General features: G+C 65.3%; 3 protein-coding genes across 9 annotated transcripts in view; 2 read left to right on the top strand and 1 right to left on the bottom strand.

The window, feature by feature from the left end:
- Window positions 1-1,119: 1,119 nt before the first annotated feature.
- CDHR5 (cadherin related family member 5) lies at window positions 1,120-7,764 on the top strand. Its single transcript, XM_049652674.1, has 15 exons — window positions 1,120-1,171; window positions 1,253-1,428; window positions 1,830-1,880; window positions 3,218-3,310; window positions 3,437-3,538; window positions 3,650-3,760; window positions 3,850-4,020; window positions 4,606-4,696; window positions 4,870-4,967; window positions 5,069-5,269; window positions 5,350-5,463; window positions 5,541-5,628; window positions 5,773-6,084; window positions 6,625-6,830; window positions 7,170-7,764. Exons 1-15 carry the CDS (start codon window positions 1,120-1,122, stop codon window positions 7,605-7,607), a joined length of 2,304 nt encoding a protein of 767 aa, XP_049508631.1. The 3' UTR covers window positions 7,608-7,764.
- A 1,244-nt stretch (window positions 7,765-9,008) lies between these two features.
- IRF7 (interferon regulatory factor 7) lies at window positions 9,009-12,034 on the top strand. Of its 2 annotated transcripts, none has more exons than XM_049652673.1 (9): window positions 9,009-9,471; window positions 9,555-9,717; window positions 9,800-10,007; window positions 10,242-10,297; window positions 10,390-10,597; window positions 10,777-10,872; window positions 10,950-11,459; window positions 11,551-11,669; window positions 11,743-12,034. In XM_049652673.1, the coding sequence occupies exons 1-9, from the start codon at window positions 9,452-9,454 to the stop codon at window positions 11,896-11,898; spliced, it is 1,536 nt and encodes a 511-aa protein (XP_049508630.1). In that variant the 5' UTR covers window positions 9,009-9,451; the 3' UTR covers window positions 11,899-12,034. The 2 variants fall into 2 exon arrangements, with proteins under 2 accessions (XP_049508630.1, XP_049508629.1); XM_049652672.1 differs by having other exon boundaries at window positions 9,010-9,471; window positions 10,239-10,297.
- Window positions 12,035-12,454: 420 nt separating this feature from the next.
- Window positions 12,455-21,571, bottom strand: part of PHRF1 (PHD and ring finger domains 1) — a 30,515-nt gene continuing 21,398 nt past the window's right edge. For 4 of the 6 annotated variants that reach the window (XM_049652667.1, XM_049652666.1, XM_049652665.1 and 1 more), the window contains 9 exons: window positions 19,976-20,103; window positions 18,756-18,937; window positions 18,282-18,401; window positions 17,648-17,802; window positions 14,412-16,988; window positions 13,986-14,143; window positions 13,581-13,841; window positions 13,362-13,490; window positions 12,455-12,839 (listed from right to left, as the gene is read on the bottom strand). In XM_049652667.1, the coding sequence (XP_049508624.1) occupies window positions 12,696-12,839; window positions 13,362-13,490; window positions 13,581-13,841; window positions 13,986-14,143; window positions 14,412-16,988; window positions 17,648-17,802; window positions 18,282-18,401; window positions 18,756-18,937; window positions 19,976-20,103 (3,854 nt within the window). In that variant the 3' untranslated portion in view covers window positions 12,455-12,695. The remainder of the gene's footprint in view (window positions 12,840-13,361; window positions 13,491-13,580; window positions 13,842-13,985; window positions 14,144-14,411; window positions 16,989-17,647; window positions 17,803-18,281; window positions 18,402-18,755; window positions 18,938-19,975; window positions 20,104-21,571) is intronic. The other 2 variants (XM_049652669.1, XM_049652671.1) reach the window with 1 other exon arrangement.

The following is a 21,571-nucleotide window of genomic DNA, read 5'->3' as shown; positions in this document are numbered from 1 at the left end:
GCAGTCTGAGGGGGCACAGAGAGTGACAGGAGTGTCACCTAGGGGTTCAGGAGTCCACTCCAGAGAGACAGAGAGAGACCCAAGCGTATGTCTTGGCTCCTGGTCCGAGCTCTGTGGCCTCAGACAAGTGGCTTGACCACTCTGAGCCTGTGGAATGGGGACGGTGATGACACCCCAAGTGGTGCTGGGGTCGCTGGAAGCCATGGAGGCCCTCCCAGTGCAGGCAGAGGCGCCAGGAGCCCCCAGTGCAGCAGCAGCAGAGCAAAGGCCTAGAGACCCGAAGGCCCACGACCGCCACGGTCACGGCAGCCCCTCTGCTGTTCCCATCCAGTGGCCTCTCCCCAGCTGCTGAGAGCTTGGGGGGGCCCTTGGGGGTAGGGCAGTCGGGTGCCTGGGCCCGGGAGCCTTGCCAGGACCCCCTCTTTGTCAAGCTCCAGAGCCCATGGGGAGCTGGGTTTCCCCCCAGGAGCCCCCAGCTGCCTGCTGCCATCGCCATCACGGTGGCCCTGCCCAGCCCCCCTTGGAGGAGAATGGCTTGTTTCCAAGACAGGCAGGGGTAACCCCGGACACAAACAACCTTTTCTTTCCAGACCTAGGTGGTTGGTGTGGGAAGAGGGTGGTCCTGCCAGGAGCACCTGGGCCCTGAAGCTGGCTCCCAGATGATTCGGGCTGAAGCGTCCAGCAGAGGGACAGCAGGCCTGGGGGGTGGGCACAGCAGACACAGGAGCCAGGGCTGAGGCCCCGCCCCAGTCCCCACTCCTCCAGGCTCTAACGCCCTGCCCCAGCTTCTGCCCCCCCCCAGGCATACCCCCAGCCACCCCACCCCACCCCGCCAGGCCCACGGTGCCCTGATCAGCTCTCTGAGCGACTTCCGCCTCCCACCTTGGCGTCTGTGAGTTGAGCCCCCGTGGGCCCCCACACGTGGCCCAGCTGGGCAACCACCAGGTCTCCCCTCCTGGCCACGGGCCGGGCCTGGCCAGGCGGCCGGCGAGAGCCCCCTTGGTGGAGGCCGGTGGCTTGTAAAGGATCATAACGTGGGGCGGTGCCTGGCAGGGGCGAAGGTCGCCCAGCCTGAGAAGGCACCAGCACCAGCGGCTCAGAGGGTGGACGGCCGCCGAGATGGGGGCTTGGGCCCTGCTGCTGCTGCTCGTGGCCACGGCCCAGGCCCAGGGTACCTGCGGGGCGGTGGCGGTGGAGCTGGGCAGCAGGTGGGTGGCGGGAGGGCACTGACCCCTCCTCTCCCACTCTCCAGTCTGCTCTGTGAGCAACACCTACTTCGAAGTCCCGGAGAACACGAATCAGAGTGAGCCCCTGGCTGACATCTATGTCCCTGAAGGCCAGCAGGTGACCCTCGGACCCTCATCCACCCCCTTGGCGTTTCGGATCCAGGGGACTCAGCTGTTCCTCAATGTGACTCCTGACTATGAGGTGTGGATGGCGGGCCTAGGCGGGGCACCCCCGCGGGGGCAGCTGGGGGGCTCTCCCTCCACAGGACCTGTGCGGGCACCCACACTCCCCCCCCCCTCCCCGGAGAACGGCTTTTCCAGGGTCTTTGGGTCTCAGTCTGCCCGGGGGTCCTGAGGGTTCTGTGCCCGCCAGACAATGACCCAGCCCTCTTGGGCCTCAAGGCTTCGTGGAGCACAGACCCCAGGGGGCGTGGGGCCCTTGGGGGCGCTGAGTGACCTCTGGACTTAGCACTGATGCTGGGGCCCCCGGGTGAGCGCCTGCCCCTCTCGGCCTGTCTCCTCGCTTGTGAAGCTGGGCCAGCGCGCTGCGATCAGCGGGGCAGGTGATCTCTGACACCTGTCTGTCCCCCCCCGCCCCCCCAGGAACACACGATGCTGCAGGCACAGCTGGAGTGCAGAAGAGGTGACACCGTGGTGAGTCCCCCCCATCCCACCCTGTGCTGCCACCCTGACCCTGTGACATCAGAGCACTCTGCCTGGTCCAGGGCCACTCCCTGGTGACCTCACCCTGTGGCATGTTTTCAAGAGTCACTCCCGACTTGGCGCCCACACTTCCTCCAGCCCAGACGCTGCCCTGGGCTCCAGACCCCCCACCCCAACACAGGAGGAGCCTCGCCCTGCTGGTTCCCTCGCCCCCCCCCACTCCCCCTTCACGTCTAGCAGCAAATCTGGTCACTCTGCCTCAAGCTGGACTCTAAGCTGACCAGACCCTTGGCCACCAGCATCTCCTTTCTAGAAACTTCCAACTGACAACTGGTCTGCTCGCTCCCCTCTCGGCCTTGGCCACCCCAGTCCAGTCTCATCGTGGCAGGACGATCTGATCAAGCAAGCGGCCCGTCCCTGCCCTGGACGCCCCCGGCTGCTTTCTCACTTAGAGCCAAGGCCAAGTGCGTTGTGCGGTGGGCAAGGCTGGGTGCATGGACCCCGACCCCGCTCCAGCTGGCCCTGTGCCCTCTCCCCGGATGTGCACCTGCCTGCCTCTCTCACCATCTCTTGACCAGTCTATTCTAAGCTGCAACCCCAGCCCCATGCACCTGTCAGCTTACAGGAACCACTGTCCGCTCTCCCTGTCCTCGAGGCCTGTGGGTGTCCCCCACAGACATCATGGCACACCACCCACAAGTATCTCAGGACGAGTCTCTGAAAGCCAAGGACCCTTCTTAGACACGACCGTCACATTGTTGTCACCTGGAAAAAGTAGAAACTTCTCAGCATCACAAGACCCCCGATGTCCGCCTCTCCCCACAGTGGGGGTCTTTCCCAGTTTGTTGAGTCAAGACCCCAGGGTGGCCACCTAATGAGACTGGCTGCTCTGTGTCTCAGGACTCTTTCCTCCCTTCTTCCCTCCCTCCCTCTTTCTTTCTTGTTAAAGTTTATTTATTTAAGTAGTCTCTATGCCCAACGTGGGGCTCGAACTCGCGGCCCCGAGATCAAGAGTCGCGCGCTCCCTCTTAAGCCTCTTTCAACCTGTGTGTTCTCCTTTCTGTTTTCCTTTTCCTTTGAGAATTATCCTCGAGGCAACTCGACTGCTTCACCATCGCTCTCATTTGGGATTTTGCTGGCCACCCTCCTGCCCCGCCTACCCGTGCCTGGTTACTGTTCTCGAGGGTACTCACCACCTCCTGTGCTCAGTAGTCGCTTCCTGCTGTCCGTCCGCAGTCCCTGTGAACCGTACCCCAGGCCATCAGAGCGGCCCTCCGCTGGGGTGGGGACCTGCAGGGAGGAAGCTGACCGCCACCCTGTCCCCCTAGGTGACCCTGCTGAGGGTGTTTGTGTTTGTGTTGGACATCAATGACAATGCACCCGTGTTCCCCTTCGTGACCAAGGTTGAGAATGTCTCTGAGGTGAGTGAGGGAAGCCAGGGGTGAGGGGCCGGACAGCAGAGAGCTAGTGGCCATGGCTTGGCCTCAGAGATCAGTCCATGGGGGGGGCAGGGGTACAGCTGGACCACTCCCCCTCCGTGCCCCCAGGACACTAAAGTGAACACCATCGTCGTCCCTGAGACCAAGCTGGAGGCCCACGATCCCGACAAGAGTGACATCTTGTTCTATACCCTCCAGGAGGTGACCCCGGTCAGTGTCCCCCGCCTCCGCACCAGCCCCACACCCTCCCTTCGGCCCCGGCCCCGCCCCGGGTCCTCCCAGGGTCTCAGGCTGAGCCCCATCCCCCTCCCACCTCCCCAGGGCGCCAGTAACTTCTTCTCCTTGGTGGGCACCAACCTCCCCGCTCTGCGGCTGGACCGGTCCCTGGACTTCTACCAGTGTCAGACCATGACCTTCCAGCTGCTGGTGCGGGTAAGCAGGCCTGGGCACTCAAGCCCCCACCTGAGCCGCCCCCAGCCCGGGGCTCCCGGGCCTCACCCGGCCGGGTTCGGCTGTTGCAGGACACACAGGAGCAGAACGCAGCACCCAGCCACACGGCCACGGCCACCGTGATCCTGGAGGTGCAGCCTGCTGACCTTCGGCCCCCCTGGTTCCTGCCCTGTGCCTATTCAGACTCTCACGTCTGCATCCAAGCCGAGTACCACGGGGCTGTCCCCACAGGGCACACGCTGGTACTGGGGGCAGGGAGGGGCAGAATGGGCATCGGGGGAGTGGCCTGGGTGCCAAGTTTGGTTGTCGTTTTTATGTGGACATCCCTTCGAAAGCCAGTCGCACCCAACCCGGGATGGGGAGACGTGAACGTCCTCTCTGACCTTGGAGGGAGGGCGCAGGCTCAGCTGTCCTGGGGCGGAGCCAGACAGCCCCTGGGGACCCAGAGGGTGGTGGCTTGGAGGGGCCACGGCGGCGGTGCTCCAGGGGGCAGCCGCCTCTCTGGCCGGTTGACTGTCCCCTCTGGGCCCCGAGAGTCACCTTGAGGCAGCGGAGGGCAGCGGGGCCTGGACCCGGGCTCCAGGGCCTCCCGCCGTACGGAGGATCCCCGAGCCCAGACCCTGTGTGACCTCTTCCTGTCCCGCGCCTGTGCTCCCTCTCCAAACTCGAGCTGTTCGGATCAATCCGATCAGAACTGGCCGGGTCCCAGAGGGTGTGGTCAGCAGTCCTGAGAGCCGACCAGCTGCCCCCTTGAGGGGAGCGGGAGGGGGTGAGCCAGGGCCGGCACACCAGCCCCATGGTGCCTCCTCCTGTCCCCGTCCCCACAGCAAGGCCCCCTCACCCTGCGTCCTGGGCCCATCTATGCCGTGGACGGGGACTGGGGCATCAACCAGAGCATCCTCTATAGCATCGTGAGTGGTGAGTGTGCGCCACAGCCCTGCTTCTGTCCCCACACAACGTCCGGGACCCCATCCCCACCACGGGCGGAGGAAGCCCCAGGGGCACCTGCCGGGTGGGCAGAGCCAGCTGGGACTCTAGACCTCAGGCCTCCAGAGGCACCGAGAGGCCAGACGCTGCCACCACCCTCACAGAACGAGACGACGGCACGTTTGCCATAGACGCTGACTCGGGCAACCTCACCATGACCGGGGCCGTCCGCAGCCCAAAGACCTTCACTCTGCTGGTCAAGGTGGGCCCCCCGCCAGGCCTCCGAGCGCCCCTCCCGAGCTCCAGGCTGCGGCGCCCGCCCCTCCAGAACCTGCCGGTCACCACGGCCTCCCCCACCCCTAGGGCGAGCAGGCCGACCACGCCCGCTACTCGGTGACCCGGGTCACGATCGAGGCCCGAAATGCCAACGGGAGCCTGCTCCAGTTCCCCGAGAGCCGGTACCGCGGCACCGTGGCTCTCGGCTCTGGCGCGGGCGTCCCGGTCAGGGACGCGGCCTCCCCCTCCCAGCCTCTGAGGATCTGGGCCTGGGACCCTGAGTTCCCGGTAGGCGGCAGCCCCTCTGCGGGTGGGCTGGGGGGCAGTGGGGGCAGCCCGGGCCCAGGACTCACTGGGACAGTGTCCAGGACTTCGACTCCGCCATCACCTATCGTATCACCAATAACACCAACTTCCGGATGGATGGCGAGACCGTGGTGACCGCTGCCCTGCTGGCAGACGAGGGGGTCTTCTATGCAGAGGTAAGGGCGAGGGGACGTCTCCGAGGGGCAGGGATTAAGGCGGGGCCGACGAGAGACGAGCCCCCTCTCTGCCCCAGGTTGAGGCCACGAACACAGTGACCGCAAGCGGGGCAAGCACCGTGGTGGAAATACAGGTCCTACAAGAGGAGGCGCCCACCCCCACAGGTGAGCCTCCGGGGGACCCAGGTGATGGCTCAGCGGCGGGAGGGGGGGGCTTTCTGCCACAGCCAGGGCGGTGCCTTCCCTGAGGCAGGCACGCTGGGGGCAGAGGCAAGCCCGCATCCTGCCCCTGGCCCCCAGGTCCCCCAGGCCCCCCAGAGCCCCCCACATCCCCAGAGGCTGGAGGAACATCGAGCAGAACCACCACTGCGGAAGCCCCCAGGCCCCCGGGGCCCTCTCAGGGGTCCTCCACGACCCGTTCTGGGTGGAGCACCGGCCCGCACCCTCCCTCGGGCGCAACTCTGAGGCCACCTGCCTCACCTACGCCTGGGAGGCCCCCCAGTGTGGGAACTGGCACCTCCCTCCCACCAGCCTCACCCAGCGGGGGCTCAACACAGACGCTGAAGCCAAGAACCTCTCAGCCGATGTCCCCCGGGCCCAGCGGGGCCCCCCAGCCCTCAGGTAGCACCTCCCGGTTGCCCTAGAGTCACCCGGATGCCCCCTGACTCATACTGTGAGTGGTCCTGGGAATAACAGCAGGGAGGCTCCACCCCAGGTTGGCCCGGCAGGACCACGCCGACCGTAGGCCGCAAGGGAGTCTGCTCCGGTCCGGGCAGAGACGGGTTCGGGGGCCCCAACAAGGTAAACTGGGAAGGTGTGTGGAGGGTGGGGCAGAAGCCAGATTCGGGATCGAGGAGCCCCGCAATTCCAGGCCCCAGCACTGCCTTCAACCGCCTTCCTAGGGTGCTAGGCCCCTGCCTTCCCCTTGGAGCCAGTGGGCACGGATCCCCAGCTCCCTTGCCTCCCTTCAGCAGCCTGCCCCCGCCCCAGGGCCCCTGGGAACACACAGCCCCTTAGTTGGGGTCAAGTCAGTAGCACCCACTCCCCAGAACCGCAGCTCTGGGAGGACGCCAAGCCCGGCTCGTGCTCGAGGCGTCCAGAGCCTGGTGCAGGCTGGAAAGTGCCGGCGGCGCCAACGGTAAGTGGCTGTCGGTGCTGCAGGGACGCCAGAGCCTGGAGGAGGCAGCACGGCAGGGGACAGCAAGCCAGGTGTCAGCCACACTGAGGACCAGCGCTTCTCCACCGTGGAGATGGCGGCCCTGGGCGGGGTGCTGGGCGCGCTGCTGGTTCTGACTCTGATCGCCCTCCTGATCCTCGTCCATAAGCATTATGGCCACCGGTTCAAGTGCTGCTCTGGTAAAGCTCAGGTGAGGCCCCGGGGGCCTTGGGGGAGCAGACAGGACAGGGACAGGGGGAGAGAGAGACAGGGACAGAGACAGACAAGGAGACAGGGCTGTGCAGGTGAGGACCGAGCCACAGAAAGATGGAGAAGGGGACAGAGGAAGACGGAAAAGGGGCAGGAGAGGGAGGCGAGGAGACACGGGGTGCAGACGCCGTAGCCCACGGAACGGGGAGGAGGCCGAAAAAGGCAGAGAAAGGAAGGACGAGAGCCTGGATCCTTGTCTCTGGGGAGGGCACCAGGGCTGGGGCCCAGCCCAGGCCTGGGGTCCTGGTTGATGTCCTGGCTGCCCCCGTCCCCTCCCCAGGAGCACCAGCACCCCCAGCTCTCGGGCTTTGACAACCAGGCCTTCCGTGCTCCCCAGGAGTCCAACTGGGCACCGGCTCCCAGCCCCTCACCTGCCCCCACCCCGGCTGTGGCCCCGGAGCCTGCGCCCCCGGAGCCCCCCAGCCTCCAGTCCCTGGACCCTGCCTCCGAGTCCCCCGACGTGGCCCGGGATGGGGGCGGCCCCGCGGCTGTGAGGTCCATCCTGACCAAGGAGCGGCGGCCCGAGGGCGGCTACAAGGCCGTGTGGTTTGGCGAGGACATCGGGGCCGAGGCCGACGTGGTGGTCCTCAACACGCCCGCCTCGGACGCGGCCGGCGCTGCCGACTCCGGCAGCGAGGACAGCAGTGACGAGGCCGACGCCGAGGCCGAGGGCCCGGGTGGGGGTTCCTGCGACGACGCCAGCTCCACCTACGTGTAGCTGGGCTCCCTGCGCCCCTCGCTGGCCCACCCTGAGGTCGGCTGGGCTGCTCGCCCGCCCCCACTGCACAATAAAGCGACGATTTCCAAGCTCGGCTGCGCCAAAGTCGATGGGCGGCCGGGGCGCGCAGGGTCCCCCTGGAGCTGCCGCCGGTGGGAGGTGACGGCGCGGCCCAGCTGCTGGGACGTCCCCGGCCCCTGCCTGCCGGGCGAGGCCGCTTCCCGTAAACCACCTGCTGTGCCTGCCAGCCAAGGGGCTTCCCGGGCCGGTGCCAGCTGGTGGCCAGTTCCTCTCCTGGTCTAACCGCGCTGGAGGAGGGGCACCCTGCGCTGTGGATCCCCCCTCCCGACACGACATGTAGATTCTTGGCCTTGGGGAAACTGAGGAGCCGCCCTCAGGAACTCATTTTGGAGAGCAAGGTCCCTGGGGACCTTCCAGGGGGTCACAGCCAGTGTTGCGGTGAGGTTTGGTGCAGAAAGCAAGCACTGTGCTCTGAGGCACTTGGCCCTGGCGTCTGGGCTGTGACCTGTGGCTCCGAGCAGAGGCTTGCCTGGGGTGACAGGAGCTGGGAGCGGGTAGCAGGCCCAGGCCGTGGGCCAGCATGGCAGGTGGGGCCGGTCGGCTACAATCAGAGGCCGAGGGGAACCAGAACCACGGAGTAAGGGACAGGGCCCCCTCTACTGGCCTCCCCAGGGGAGGACCGCCGGCAGGACTTCCTCTCTGAAGGCCACCACACTGTCTCTGGATCGTCAGTGTTTTTCCTAATGAAAAGTCATCACGAATCTCTTTGCAAATGTCTTCTCAAGGGCACTCGAGTGCTCTTGTCTGAACAATTCCCATCAAGACTCCAAGCCGTACAGCTGCCACATGCCCCACGCCGTCTCCCTTTGCCCACTTTTCCTTGAGAAAACAAGGGCCGGGTTTCGTGTGAGGTTCCCCAGCGCCTCCCCCCAGCCCCTCCGCTAGTCGCCAGGGGCCCCCGGCCGGCGGCATGTGCGGGAGGCGCCTTGAGGGAGAGGAGTGACTGGACCCCGCAGGGCCGGCCCCTCCCGCCGCCCCTCCGCGACCCCCGCCCGCCCGCACCCAGGAGCTGGCGCGAGGGGCCTGGGGCACCGTCGTCCAGAGCACGTGACTTCCTCGGCTGCACCTGCAGCCCCCTCCCCCCGCCCCCCGCCGGGCCCGCCCCCGGCCCGCCCCCGCCTCGCCTCCATAAAAGCGCTGATTCCCGGCCTCCCGGGAAGACGAACCCGCCCGCCTCGGTGGACCCGGCGCCCAGGTACGTGTGGGGCGAGCGGCGCGGCGCGGCGCGGCGCGGCGACGGGGAGGGTCCGGCCGGGGGAGTCGGGTCGGGACTGAGAGGTGGGGGCGCTGCCGGCGGAGGGCCCCCCCCCCCCCCCCCACCCCACGAAGGTTTAGGTTTCGCTTTCCCGCTTTCCCGCCGCCCGTGGTTTCGCTTTCCCGCCGCCGGCGGTTTCGCTTTCCTGGCGTCCCGGGCGCGCCCCCCTCCCCGCCCCCCCGCGAGCGGCCGTCCCGTCGTGTCTCCGCAGGGTCCCGCCAGAGCCCTCGCGCCGCGTCTGGGCTCTGGCTCCACACCTGTGACTTCATGCGTGCGGCCGCTCGGATCCCGCACATTTGTGGTCACAGCACGGCCACCGCCGGCAAGAATCCCACGCCTTGGCGACGTCGTGGCCATCAGCCCTCCCCCCGCGTCTGTGGTCCCAACACCTTGACAACGGGGCCACGCCTGCGACATCTTCGGTGACACGCGGGGAGCCCCCGTCACCCGTGCCCACCCCTCCCAGCACCGCCCCCCGCCCCCTCCGCCCAGGGCTTCGGAGGGAGTCATGGCCGCGGCTCCCGAAAGGTGAGCGCCTGTCCCACCGCCAGGGTGCGCGGCCACGCCACCCGGCCGGCCGCGCCCTGACCCCGCCGGTCCTCCGCCCGCAGGGGGCCCCCGCGCCCGCGGTTCGCGGACTGGCTTCTGGGGGAGGTCGGCAGCGGCCGCTACGAAGGCCTGCGGTGGCTGGACGCGGCCCGCACGCGCTTTCGCGTGCCTTGGAAGCACTTCGCGCGGAAGGACCTGGGCGAGGCCGACGCGCGCATCTTCAAGGTGGGGCTCCAGCCAGAAGGGAGGGCCGGCCCAGGCCCCGGCCCGCGCCCCCAAGCTCACACCTTCTTCCCCCTGACCCCAGGCCTGGGCCGTGGCCCGCGGCAGGTGGCCGCCCAGCAACGGCGGAAGTCACCAGCTGGCTTCCGAAGGCCCGCTCCGCGCCAGCTGGAAAACCAACTTCCGCTGTGCGCTGCACAGCACCCAGCGCTTTGTGATGCTGCAAGACAACTCGGGGGACCCCACCGACCCGCATAAGGTGTACGCGCTCAGCTCCGCGCTGGGGTGGAGAGGTGAGGAGCCCGCAGGAGGCAGGTCGTCCAGGGCGGAGCCACGGTGCCAGCACACGTTGGGACTTTGCACTGGGCAGATCTGTGGTTTCTAAAACTGGCCTGGAAGAGGCTGGAGCCCGGTTGGGGAGGGCGGGGAAAGCTTATGTGGCCCACTGGCACTAGTGGGGGGCGGGTCGGGGGCATCCACACCCAGTGTCCCAACTCCCGAGTCTCATCCCAGTTCTCCCTCAGAAGGCCCAGGCACTAACCAGGGGGACGAGAAGGCCCCGGAAGACGTCCGACCCTTGATGGTAAGGTTGCTCTGCCCTCCCGGCTCCCAGGTGGGGGGGTCTCCACTCCTCGATGGAGCCAGGAGATGCTTACGCTGGCCCTTCTCCTGCAGGGTGGGCTCCCTAGGCCATGCCCGGCAGGAGCTGCTGCTGAGAGGCAGGGGCCCGGGCTGAGCTCTGAGCCCTGTGCCCCCAGCTCCCCTTTGGGCCCCACTGGCAATGCTGGGGACCTCTTGCTCCAGGCTCTGGAGCAGAGCTGCCTGGAGGACCATCTGCTGGAAGCTGCATGGGGGTTGGACCCGATCCCCCCGGAGGCCCCTGGTGAGACGCTGGGTTGAGTGGGAGTGCTCTGCCTTGCAGGGCCCCGTGCCAGGGGGAGGAGCAGGCAGGACCGCAGAATCACTGTGGAGAAAGGGGAAGGGGGGGGGGCAGGTAACCAGTAGAGACAGTGCCAGCCACAGCTGGGCCAGTACAGCTGCTTCCTCGGTCACCCTCCTCAGGCCCAGCGCTCCCCAACATGGTGCCATACCTGCCTAGGGCAGTGGAGACAGCCCCCAGCCCCAGGCTGCAGGCCCTGCAGCAGGCCCAGGTGACAGGTGAGAGGAGTCGGGCGCAGGGCGTGAAAGAGGGAGGGGCTGGGGGACCCGGTGCCAGCTTCCGCCTTCCTCCCCAGACGCAGGCCCGGCCCCAGCCCTGGAGCCCTGGCAGCCCCCACAGGAGGTGGCGCCTGGCATCCGGACGGCAGGTGAGGTCGTGGCCGGGCCCGGCCGCTCACAGATCGGGTCACAGGCAGAGCCCGGCCCGGGGGCCCTGGAGGTGACCATCATGTACAAGGGCCGCACAGTGCTGCAGGAGACCGTGGGGCGTCCGAGCTTCGTGTTTCTGTACGGGTCCCCCAGCCCCGCCACCGAGGCCGCAGAGCCCCAGCACGTGGCCTTCCCGAGCCCGGCCGAGCTCCCGGACCAGAAGCAGCTTCACTACACAGAGAAGCTCTTGCAGCACGTGGCCCCCGGCCTGCAGCTGGAGCTCCGGGGGCCCAGGCTGTGGGCGCGGCGCCTGGGCAAATGCAAGGTCTACTGGGAGGTGGGCGGGCCCCTGGGCTCCGCCAGCCCCTCCACGCCCCCGTGCCTGCTGCAAAGGAACCAGGACACCCCCATCTTCGACTTCAGCGCCTTCTTCCGAGGTCAGTGATGCACCCGACGGGGGCGGGGGGCCGCTGCCCTCCCCCGCCCCTCTCCTGCCCTCGCCCCGCTCACCACAGCCCTGCCCTACAGAGCTGGTAGAGTTCCGGGCTCGCCGGCGTCGGCGCTCCCCGCACTATACCATCTACCTGGGCTTTGGGCAGGACCTGTCGGCTGGGAGGCCCAAGGAGAAGAGCCTGGTCCTGGTGAAGGTGAGGCACAGGGTCCCGTGGGCAGGGCCGCAGGCAGCCCAGCCCGTCTGGCCTGACGACCCCCTCCCCGCAGCTGGAGCCGTGGCTGTGCCGGGCGCACCTGGAGTACGTGCAGCGAGAAGGCGTGTCCTCCCTGGACAGCAGCAGCCTCGGCCTCTGCCTGTCCAGCTGCAACAGCCTCTACGAGGCCCTGGAGCACTTCCTCATGGAGGTGGAACAGCCCGCCTAAGCGCCAGCGCCCTCTGCAGTCCAATAAAAGCAAGCCAAGAAACCGGCGCTGGTGTCCTGAGCCGGGGCGGGCTGAGGGGTGGGGCCGGAACTCAAGAAGGGGCCCCCCAGACTTCGAGGCTCCCCGCGCATGCCCCGGAAGGGAGGTGACCACCCCTCACCCGCCCACACACCCGTCCTTTTCTGTCTTCGTAATGAAGAAACAGGCCACACGCTTCAGAGCCAACAAACTCTACTCAGAATACAAAATGCTCTGGGGACAGCAGGTGTTTGCTCCTGCCAGGTGTGCTGGGGAGGGGGACGCGTGAATGGCCGACTCTGTGCCGTGTGCAGGGCTCTCCTGCCTTCCAGATCCACCAACACCGTGCTCTGCCCCATGGGAGGGAGCAAACCGCGTCATTTACAGAACATCAAACAGAAAACGTGGGAAGGGCCTTCCCTTAATAGGATGGAAAATAAAATGAGGCCATCTGTGAGCTGGGTCGGGGAGCCCCCCTGCATTCCCCTGGCCCCTCCTGATCCCAAAGGCTTCACCTTTCAAATACTGAGTCAATCAAGAAGTTTCTAAAGATAATCCATTTTTGATAAATTAGAACACCATGGAAACAGTGTGTATCTATAATATACATATAAAAAAGTCCAGTTTTGAACCGTGAGCAAGACAGGGGCACAGACCACGTGTGGTCACAGGAACCCTGAACACAGGAGTGATGGCTGTCTCCAGAGTTGTCTGCTCCTGCCTCTCCCAACAGAGTGGCTCCGGGATGGGGACTGGTGCCCCCTTGCTCTGTGCCCGGCTCAGCTCTCGGTGCCCTGGGGGGGTGCCTCCTCGCCGGCCTCAGCCCTCCTGTGTCTGCGCATGTGCCTATACTTGTCCACGTAGGCCTTGACCAGGTTGGCCACCTTCACAGGGTTGATCTCCCCGCTCTTGCTGTGGCATATCTGGGGGGCAGGGGGTGGTGGGGAGGCACAGTTTACTCAGATGTCCCCATAGTGATCATGGGCCCTCCCAGAGTCCACATCACAAGGGACAGAGCACTACCTGCCCACCTGCCTCCCACGACGGCTGAGGGTCCATCTCCAAGCCCGAGTGGTGCAGCCAGTGGGCTCCAGATCTGAACCTGACACCCTGGGCCTGAGAACTGCCCACCTCCCGGGGTCCTGTCTTCCTCCCGGCTGCAAGCTCGGTGTGCCAACTACCCTCTGCCACTCAGCCTATTTAACGAGTGACAAGGATGCTGTTCCGTCCCCTCACACACACTGGCTACTCTTCCTGAGCACCTACGAGCTAGGGTGACGGGACACAACCGGCCCCTGGTGGCCAGGTCACACCAATATTACCCCAGGCCTGGCTGCACAACCCCGGGCTGGAGCACCTTCCAGAGCCCGCATCAGCGGGCGACAGCACAGACCCGCCCCCGGGGACACCTGACCAGGGCGCAGCGCCCGCCCGCCCGCACCCACCTTCTGCACTGCCTTGCGGAGAATGTCCTTATACTCGTCCTTTGTCACCTCCCTCTTCTGATAGAAGGGCTTGATGGCCAGCTTCACCTCCTCCACCGCCCGCTCTTGCGTGTGCAGCTTCTTCATGTACTGAGAACAAGGACACCTGTGACCACCTGGCCCTGGGGGCACCCTTTGAGGAGAGGAGCCCGCCCCTGAGAAAGGAAGACGGACACTCACCTCCTCGGTTTTGGCCTTCTCCGTGGCAGGCCTGGGAGCAGCTGCTCTCTCCTCAGAGTTGCCAGCGACAGTGGCGTGGCCGGCCGGCTCTGAAGCCGTGGTCGGGGCAGTGGGCGCCGGGGCTGGGCTCTGTGCAACCCCACCGCTCGCCAGCGGGAGGCTCCCCTGCAGGATGAACTGGACCGTGGGCTGGCTGGCTGGCACGTAGGGCGGGAGACTCAAAGGGAGAGCTGGGGCGGTGGGCAGGTTGGGGGTATAAACCTGGGCAAAAATGCAGATCACTCAGCACAGACCTCAGGCTCCTGGCAGGAAGATCCCCGGCAGAGGGGGAAGTCCCTCAGCCCCAGCCCGGCACAGCCTGTGTGGCCCGGCACACGACCACGCCCCTCCGGCCCAGGCACCTACCTGAGGGGGCTCGGCGTCCGGGAAGCCAGACTCTGCATGTGCATAGCCAGGGGCAGGCGGCTCAGAGAAGGATGCCTGCTGGAACACCACCGAGGGCCCCACGTCTTCCGTTTCCCAGGCCCCCTCCCGGGGCTTCTGAGGCCTGTGGAGCGGCGTTCCTGAGGACCAACACGGGAGGTGGGTGCTCTGTGGTTACCCCTGGGCCACAGGCTGCTTCCTGGCTGGGAAATTCCAGAAAAGCATCCCAGCAGCAAGGACCACGGGCCAGGCTGCAGCCATCTCCCTGCCCCATGGCCTACGCTACTGAAGTGACCAAAGAGGTCCATGTACCACCCAGGGAGAGAAGACCGCCCCCACATACTGGTGGCCACTCCGGGCCACCCCCATCCTCACACGCTGCCCTGGCCACCCTGCCACCCTACTCACGCAGGCCTCGCTCCTCGGCAGGGACACCACTCTCCGCTTCCTGCAGGTTCCAGGTGACTCTCTTCACCAGGGCTTTTGCCCGCAGCAAGGGGGTCTGAGAGGCGCCTTCCTCCTTCCCCGCAGGCACCCCGACCCCAGCCTGGCTTCCCAGGGTGCCAGGCGCCGTGGCAGCCCCAGCAGCATCCTGCTGGAGCAAGGGTTTCTCTTGGGGGCCCTGTGCCTGGGGCAGGGGCTGCGCAGCCTCGTCATCGTGGATCAGTGCCACCTCGCGTCTGATGACAGCCACCAGGGCAGGGTCCTGCTGCTGGCTGGCTGGGGGCACCATTGGATTGGGTGGGAAGTCTCGCTCTGGGGAGGAATCTGTGCTCTCTGGGGAGGGCGGAGAGCTCATGTCATCAAGCTGCAGGAAGAAAGCATCACTTGAAAACTCCTCAAAGACGTGCCCGGCCTCGACAGAGTCTCCGTAATCAAGGTCCTCGGGTGGACATTCCGCGGGCACATCCGGGGCCTCCTTGTGGGCCTCGGCCCCTGCTGGAGAGGCGTCTGCTCCCACGGAGACCAGTGGCTTGGCCGGCTGCTCCCTGTCGGGCTTCTGCTCCTCCTGGGGAGGGGGCACCAACTTCCTCTCTGGAGAGCGAGGCCTCGGCCGCTTCTCACGGGAACGAGGCCGTTGGTGCTCCCGGGACCTGTGCTCCGTGCTCGGCGACCGTGGAGACCCGGACTTGCGCTTCCTCCGCTCCCGGGAGCTCCACCTGACGCGGGGGCGCTCCCGAGGGCTCCTCTCCCGGGGGCTCCGCTCCCTTGTGTGCCGGTGCCTCCGGGCCCTCTCCAGACTGCTGGGGGGGGAGCACTCCCTCCCCCGAGACCTGGACCCCGACCGCCTCCGCTTCCTCCTCCTGCTCTCCCTGCGTTCATGGGAGGAGCTGCCGGGGCTGCCTGAGCGGGACCGGGACCGTGACCGCCGCCGGCCGCGTCCCCAAGAGTCCCTCCTCCTCCTCCTGCCCTCATCCTTCACCTTCTTCCGCTTGGCTCGCTCACGGCTGCTGGAGTGGTCACTGGAGGACCTGCGGCCCCGGGCCTTGGGCTGCTGCCTCTTGGGGTGCCCTTCACCCACCGGTGGAGACACCGACCGTGAGCTCCTCTCCCCAGAGCGGGAGCCTGAGCGGGAGCCGGAGCGGGTCCTCCTGTGCTCCCTGTCCTCAGCCCGCTTCCTCTTGGCCTTCTTCCTGCCACGGGAGCTGGATGTGGAGCGGGAGCAGGATGGGGGCCTCAGCTCCACAACCCTGTGGGTAGTTGTCTGCGGGGCGCCTGGGCTGGGTGGTGCCCCCGGCTCTACATCGGTCACGCAGGTCACCGTCCGCTCCTCGGAGCCAAAGAAGGTACTGCAGGGCAGCTGGTCCCTGTCCTCCCACGGCTCTGGGGGGGATGGCCTCTGCGCCCTGGAGGCCGCGCCCTGGCCCTCGCGCTCCAGGTCGGAGGAACCCTCGGCAGCCCCCTCGCCCCGGAGCTCGAGTACGCTGGTGGAGGACCCGCGAGGGGACTCAGGCTCCGTCCCAAAGACCTTTTCCACCGTGTAGGAGGTGACACAGCGCACGGTCTGCAGCGCCGGCGCCTTTGGGCTGTCGATGGAGATGGTGCGCGTGATCTCAGAGGGCAGGAGGCCAGAGCCCAGGCGCTCGGGGCTGCTGCCGGCAGAACCGGAGTCAGAGCCTGTGGGGTCAAAGGGGTCGTAGATCTCGCTCTTGAGCTGCTTGGCCTTCCTGATGGAGAAGAGGGGAGCGGGGTTCTCTTTCCTCTGCACCTTATTGTCGACAGGCCGGAACGTGTTACAAAAGCCGGGGTTAGAGAGTCTGCCGGAATGTGCCGTGTTCCCGGGAATATTGATCCTGAAGCTCTCGAAGGTCGAGCTGACACCCTTCCCCTTTGAGGGTCCCAGCGTGGCGGGGGACTGGGATCCACCCCCTGAGTGTGTGCCAGGCTCTTGTGGGCCCCTGCTGCTGGGCTCGCCCTCTGCACGGGCGCCGTGGCTGGGCTGCCCGGGGCCCTCCCTGCCCGTGAGCCGGCTGATGCAGGAGCTGGGGATCTCAACACGCTGCTCACTGGTGGGGGCCGCATCCGCCCGCCGGCCGCCACCGTCCTCCCTTCTGACCTTCGGTATCCTGGGTAGCTCTGAGATGCTGGGCCTCCTGGGAGCTGGCTTCACGGCCTGTCCCTGCAGCGCACTGGCACGCGGCAAGTGAGGGCAGCTGCCCGAGGTCTTAGAGGACACAGAACTAAGGGGCCGAGCGTGCCTGCTGTCGCCATCACATCCAGGGGCGTCACTGTGCTTTAAGCCAGGCCTGCTTACGTTTGACAGGTTCTGAGCCTGACCTGACGGAGGGGTCACAGAGGAGTCCAGTCTCACGGCTGCCGCTGGGGTGAGAGCGGGGACGCAGGAGGGGGTGGGACCGCCGTGGCAGCGCAGCCCCGCACTCTGGAGCCCGCTGCCTGAGCGTGGTGCTCCGGGCAGCAGGCAGGCCCCGGGGCCTCTGCCCCCTCGGGGTGGAGCGCCTGAGCTTCTCGGAAAGGAAACGGGTGCTGAAAGACACGAGAGTGAGTGGCCATCAGTTTCCACTGCCTCCTTTAAAAAGCGGTCATTTTGTTGGTCCAGATCGAGATGACTTTCTCTTAGAAGCTGGGCTTTTAAATTCCTATCCCTACTCACTCCTTGGGCTAGAGCCCTGTGCTCCTGGGGGCACGGGGTGAGAGGCCCCCGGCCACACCCACGAGCAGTGCTCACTGGCCGCTGGAAGCGCCTGTGCCTGTTACACAGGGGGGCCCGGGACGGGCCGCCCGGCTCTGCGCTGCCCTGCCCCCCATGGCTGGGCACCCCCAACCCCGAACACCCTCCAGGGCCCGGACGTGCAGGGGAGGGCTCCGCACAGCCGGTTCCGTGGGCTCTGTGAGAACACGTGCCAGCCACATGCCAGCCACGCAGGGTCTGTGGGCTGCCCGGAGACCCCACCATCATCTAAACTCTCAGCCTGCAAACTCTGTTCAGAAAGCGATGTTGACTTAATGGAAACATGACCTCGCGTAGAAAACTGCTTTTAGGTACGTTTTGAACAGAAACCTATTTTAGTTCAACGGTCTCGTCAGGACCCGTGGCTCACATGCCCCTCTCAACCGCCCCGAGCATCGAGGCAGAGAGGGCGCCCCCGCAGGCTCCGCTGGGTGTCACGCAGAGGCCTCCTCACCTGCCTTCTTGGCACTGAGGGAGCCGTCCCGGTGGATGGTGATGTCTGCACCGTTCATCATCAGGAGGCTCTGGCCCGACAGGATGCTCCCCACTAGGTCTGGGACGGGGGCCTCGTCCACCTCTGGCTCAGGTGCCGCAGCGGGAACGCTCCTCCTGCAGGTACAGACCCGTTGCTGCCTCCCCGTGCCCCCCTGCCGCCCCCCAGGTCCCAGCCCTGCTAGACCTCGGTGTGGGGAGGGCATGAGACACCCCTGCCCCCAGTAGCTCTGACAAAAGCCAAGCAAGCAGGCTGCCTGGAGGTGAAATCCTCTGGTGCTTGTGGCCCCAACTGCTACCAACAGGCAGGCTATTTACTAGTTTTGTTGGTTTTTTCGTTTCGTTTTTTGTTTTTTTTTTTTTTAATCAGGAGTGAAATAGAAGGAAAGCACCCAGCCAGGGGTGGCCGCCCTGGATAGCAGCCCTGTGACAGAGGTGGGCGGGCAGAAGCAGTCTCAAGCACCTGCAGCCTTCCTCCTGCTCCTCGTGCCCTTTACGGTGGCATGTCCTCGACAAACGGTCAAGGGAGGGGCCCCGGGAGAGGAGGTGCGCCAGCCCCCCCCCTTCCCCCGACCACCGTCCCTGTTGGCACACACCTGGAGAGCCCCACGGACACGGGCCTGGCCACCGGCCGGTGAGAGCGCAGTGCCGACTGGGACAGAACCCTCCTCTTGGCGCTCAAAGGGGAAGCAGGGTCCGCAGACTGCTCCTCGCTGCTAGAGAGAGCACACGGGCCACAGGAGCGGTGACCCCCACGGAAGGCCCAGGAGACCCCTTCTCAACCGCACACATGGCGGCACCTGTGCCCCAAACCCGAACACGGGACCCACGTAGCAGCTTCGGGTCAGCAGCTGCATGCACCTCTGGGCGGGCCCAGGGCAGCAGGGACCGACATGCAGAACACCTTTCTCCCTGTTAGTGGCTGAGGACCTACGGTGTCCCTTCTGGGCACCACCTGGGGGGGGTCCGACGAGGGTGGGAGACTCAGGAACCGTCACCCTCTCTTGACAAACGTGGGATCTGGGGCCCACTGTCCACGAAAAGAGGGGGAAGCCCCTCCCTGCGGTTACCTGTCAAAGGGGTCCAGCTCATAGGGGTCTCCGAAGAGCGACAGAGTGGCCACCCCGATGTCTGCACGCATCAGCCCCAGAGAGGGGTCCGCAGGCTTGTGCACTGACGGGGTGCAGGCCCCACGGACGGGACCCCGGAGGCCAAGCGTCCGTGCAATGCGGGACCGAGCTGTGGCTTCATTCTGAACCGAAGTCACAAAAAAACCAGGAAGGGTGAGTGAGGCTCTAGAAACACCAGCGCAAGGACTAGTCTGCACAACACACACCAGACTGAGGAAGCGCTAAACCACAGCTGACGGCTTCCAGTGGGGGAACAATAGCGTTTCAGAGGTTTTGCCCCAGAGTTGAGGACTACATCCCGACAGCCCCGACCCCCGCAACGCAAAACCACGGTCTGGTGATGTCCATCCACCCGAGGAAGAGGGCTGGGGGGGCGGGCGCTCCCACCCCAAGCACGTGCGGGCAGCAGCCCCTGGGGCACCCTGGCAGGGAGACGCTGACACTCGCGGTCGGGCTCTGTTCGGGGCGTGAAGGGCAGTGAGCCAGAGGGCTGACGTCTGCACAGCGGGAAGCGGGCGTGCCAACACCCACGTGCGGCCGCAGCTTCGGCTTCCCGTCCCTCCAGGAGTTCCGTCTGGACGAACCACCACAGCAGGTGCTCGAATGCCCCGCCGAAAACTAACAGAAGCGTCTATGTGAGCGTATACCACGTGCGTGTGTGTTAACCAGGCAAAGGCGACGACCCTGAGCAGGAGTTCACACACGGACGCGGCAAACGCTTGGCTGCAACTGAGCTTTTTATGTTTTATGTACTGGTGTGCTTTAACCGTCCAGCCCGGGAGCTGGGGCGAGGACAGACACCACGGAGCAGGACGCACAGCACAGGCGGGCGCTCACCCGCTCTGAGGGGAGGCGCGCGCACACTCAGAAGGCCCGTGGCAGACACGTGAACGAGGATAAGGAACAGCCTGGGACGGCGTCCACTCCCACCCTCTGGCCTGTCTGCCCCTTCGCACCCCACAGGGCCCACCTCTGGGGTGCCCGGAGTTGCACACGACCCCTCCCTCCGGATGCCCAGCTCCAAAGGGTCCTGGCAAAACTCCTGTCCCAGTCCCACCTTTACTCTCTGCTGCAGAAAAGGCTCATGTTTATCAGCGACTCTCTAAGTAAACAAGAAAGGAGGCTTCGTCTGAGTCCCACCCCGCTATCCGAGGGGCTACCTTTGACCTCTTCCCTTTTCTCTTCTTGGCACGACCCTGGCGTTTCTTAGACCTCGTCCCGGAGCCCCTGCTCTTCACAGACGACCTGGACTGGGTCTTCCTTCTTCCTGACGCCTTCTTCCGTCTCCCTACAAAGAGGACATTGAGAGTCTGTGCTTTACTGTGCGCCCTCAGGCCCCCACCCCACCCCACCCCACGTGTCCCCCTCCACGGACGTGCCGTGCACTGCCAGGACCCGGCACAGACAACTATACGTAGTGGCTTCAGGTTTTTAAATGGAGAAATCACGAAAAAACAGTGCTTCCTCACAAAGGAGCAAGAGAGGGAACGCAGCGCACAGCAAGGACAGAGTGTGACTCTGGAGTTCGCTCTGATCCGTAAATCTGACTTTTGTCACCAGTAAATATTTTACATCGTTATGAAACAAAATTAAATGGGGGGAAAACAACAAACAAAAAACCCCCTGACGACCAAGTTAGTGAAATGAAACAAAAGATCTGTGTCTGCTTGATCTGACCAGAGGACTCCTCCCAACAGACTTAAAAACCGCCACGTGTTTCCAGTAACACATCCCAGAGATTAAAGTGCACGAACACCCAGGCTTCAGGTGAGTCCGTCTCCTCACGGGTGCCACCACGGGCTTGGGGGACCCTAATTCTAGGACACTCCAACACCCCCTGGAAAACCGCAGGGACCTCAGCCTGGAAGGAGGGGATTCTAAGGAGACAGAGGGATCGGCCCTCATGACGTATGCTATTGAAACACATCAAATGTATCTAGCTCCCTAAGTTCACGATGGGGCTAAAAATCCTAAGCAATCGTGATCGCTGCTGAGGAGGCTACTAGCCACGCGGTGGTTCTGAGAACCGGTCAAGAAAGGAAACAAGCCAACGCCTTAAGTGCTTTGCCCACAAAAACCGCAGGAGTGGGAAGCAGCCAGTGCCAGGAGCAAAGGCTCTCTGCACCTTCCTCGGTGCGAGCGCGGGTCTGAGCTGAGCGCGGAGCGCAGAGACCGCAGCCAGGGAGCCCAGCAGTCACTGCTGCCCACCACCCCGCCCCCGCCCCGGGCAGCTGGCAAACACAAAAGCAAAGAGCTAAGGACGCACGGCTCCACCAGCGGCCTGCGGTCTCTGCCCGCCGGGGAGCAGCGCGTACGGGCAACCCGGTGCCCCCACTGTCAAGACGACACAGGGACGCTTACCAGGCACAGCCGCTGGTGCAACGTGGATCTTGTTTGGCTCTGGATTCAAATATACTATTTTTAAAAATTCTACCTCACTTACGATACAATTAGAACCTTCAATACTAACAGACTCATGGGGTTAAGGAATTACTGTTCCCCTTCTCAGGTGCAACAGTGATACTGTGCTTAACTTAAAAAAAGACGGATGGGGCGCCTGGGTGGCGCAGTCGGTTAAGCGTCCGACTTCAGCCAGGTCACGATCTCGCGGTCCGTGAGTTCGAGCCCCGCGTCAGGCTCTGGGCTGACGGCTCGGAGCCTGGAGCCTGTTTCCGATTCTGTGTCTCCCTCTCTCTCTGCCCCTCCCCAGTTCATGCTCTGTCTCTCTGTCCCAAAAATAAAATAAAAAACGTTGA

This window comes from Panthera uncia (assembly GCF_023721935.1).
Source record: "Panthera uncia isolate 11264 chromosome A3 unlocalized genomic scaffold, Puncia_PCG_1.0 HiC_scaffold_12, whole genome shotgun sequence".
Lineage (NCBI taxonomy): Eukaryota > Metazoa > Chordata > Mammalia > Carnivora > Felidae > Panthera > Panthera uncia.
The sequence above is the reverse complement of the archived record's forward strand: the minus strand, read 5'-3'. Positions and strand labels throughout refer to the sequence as shown.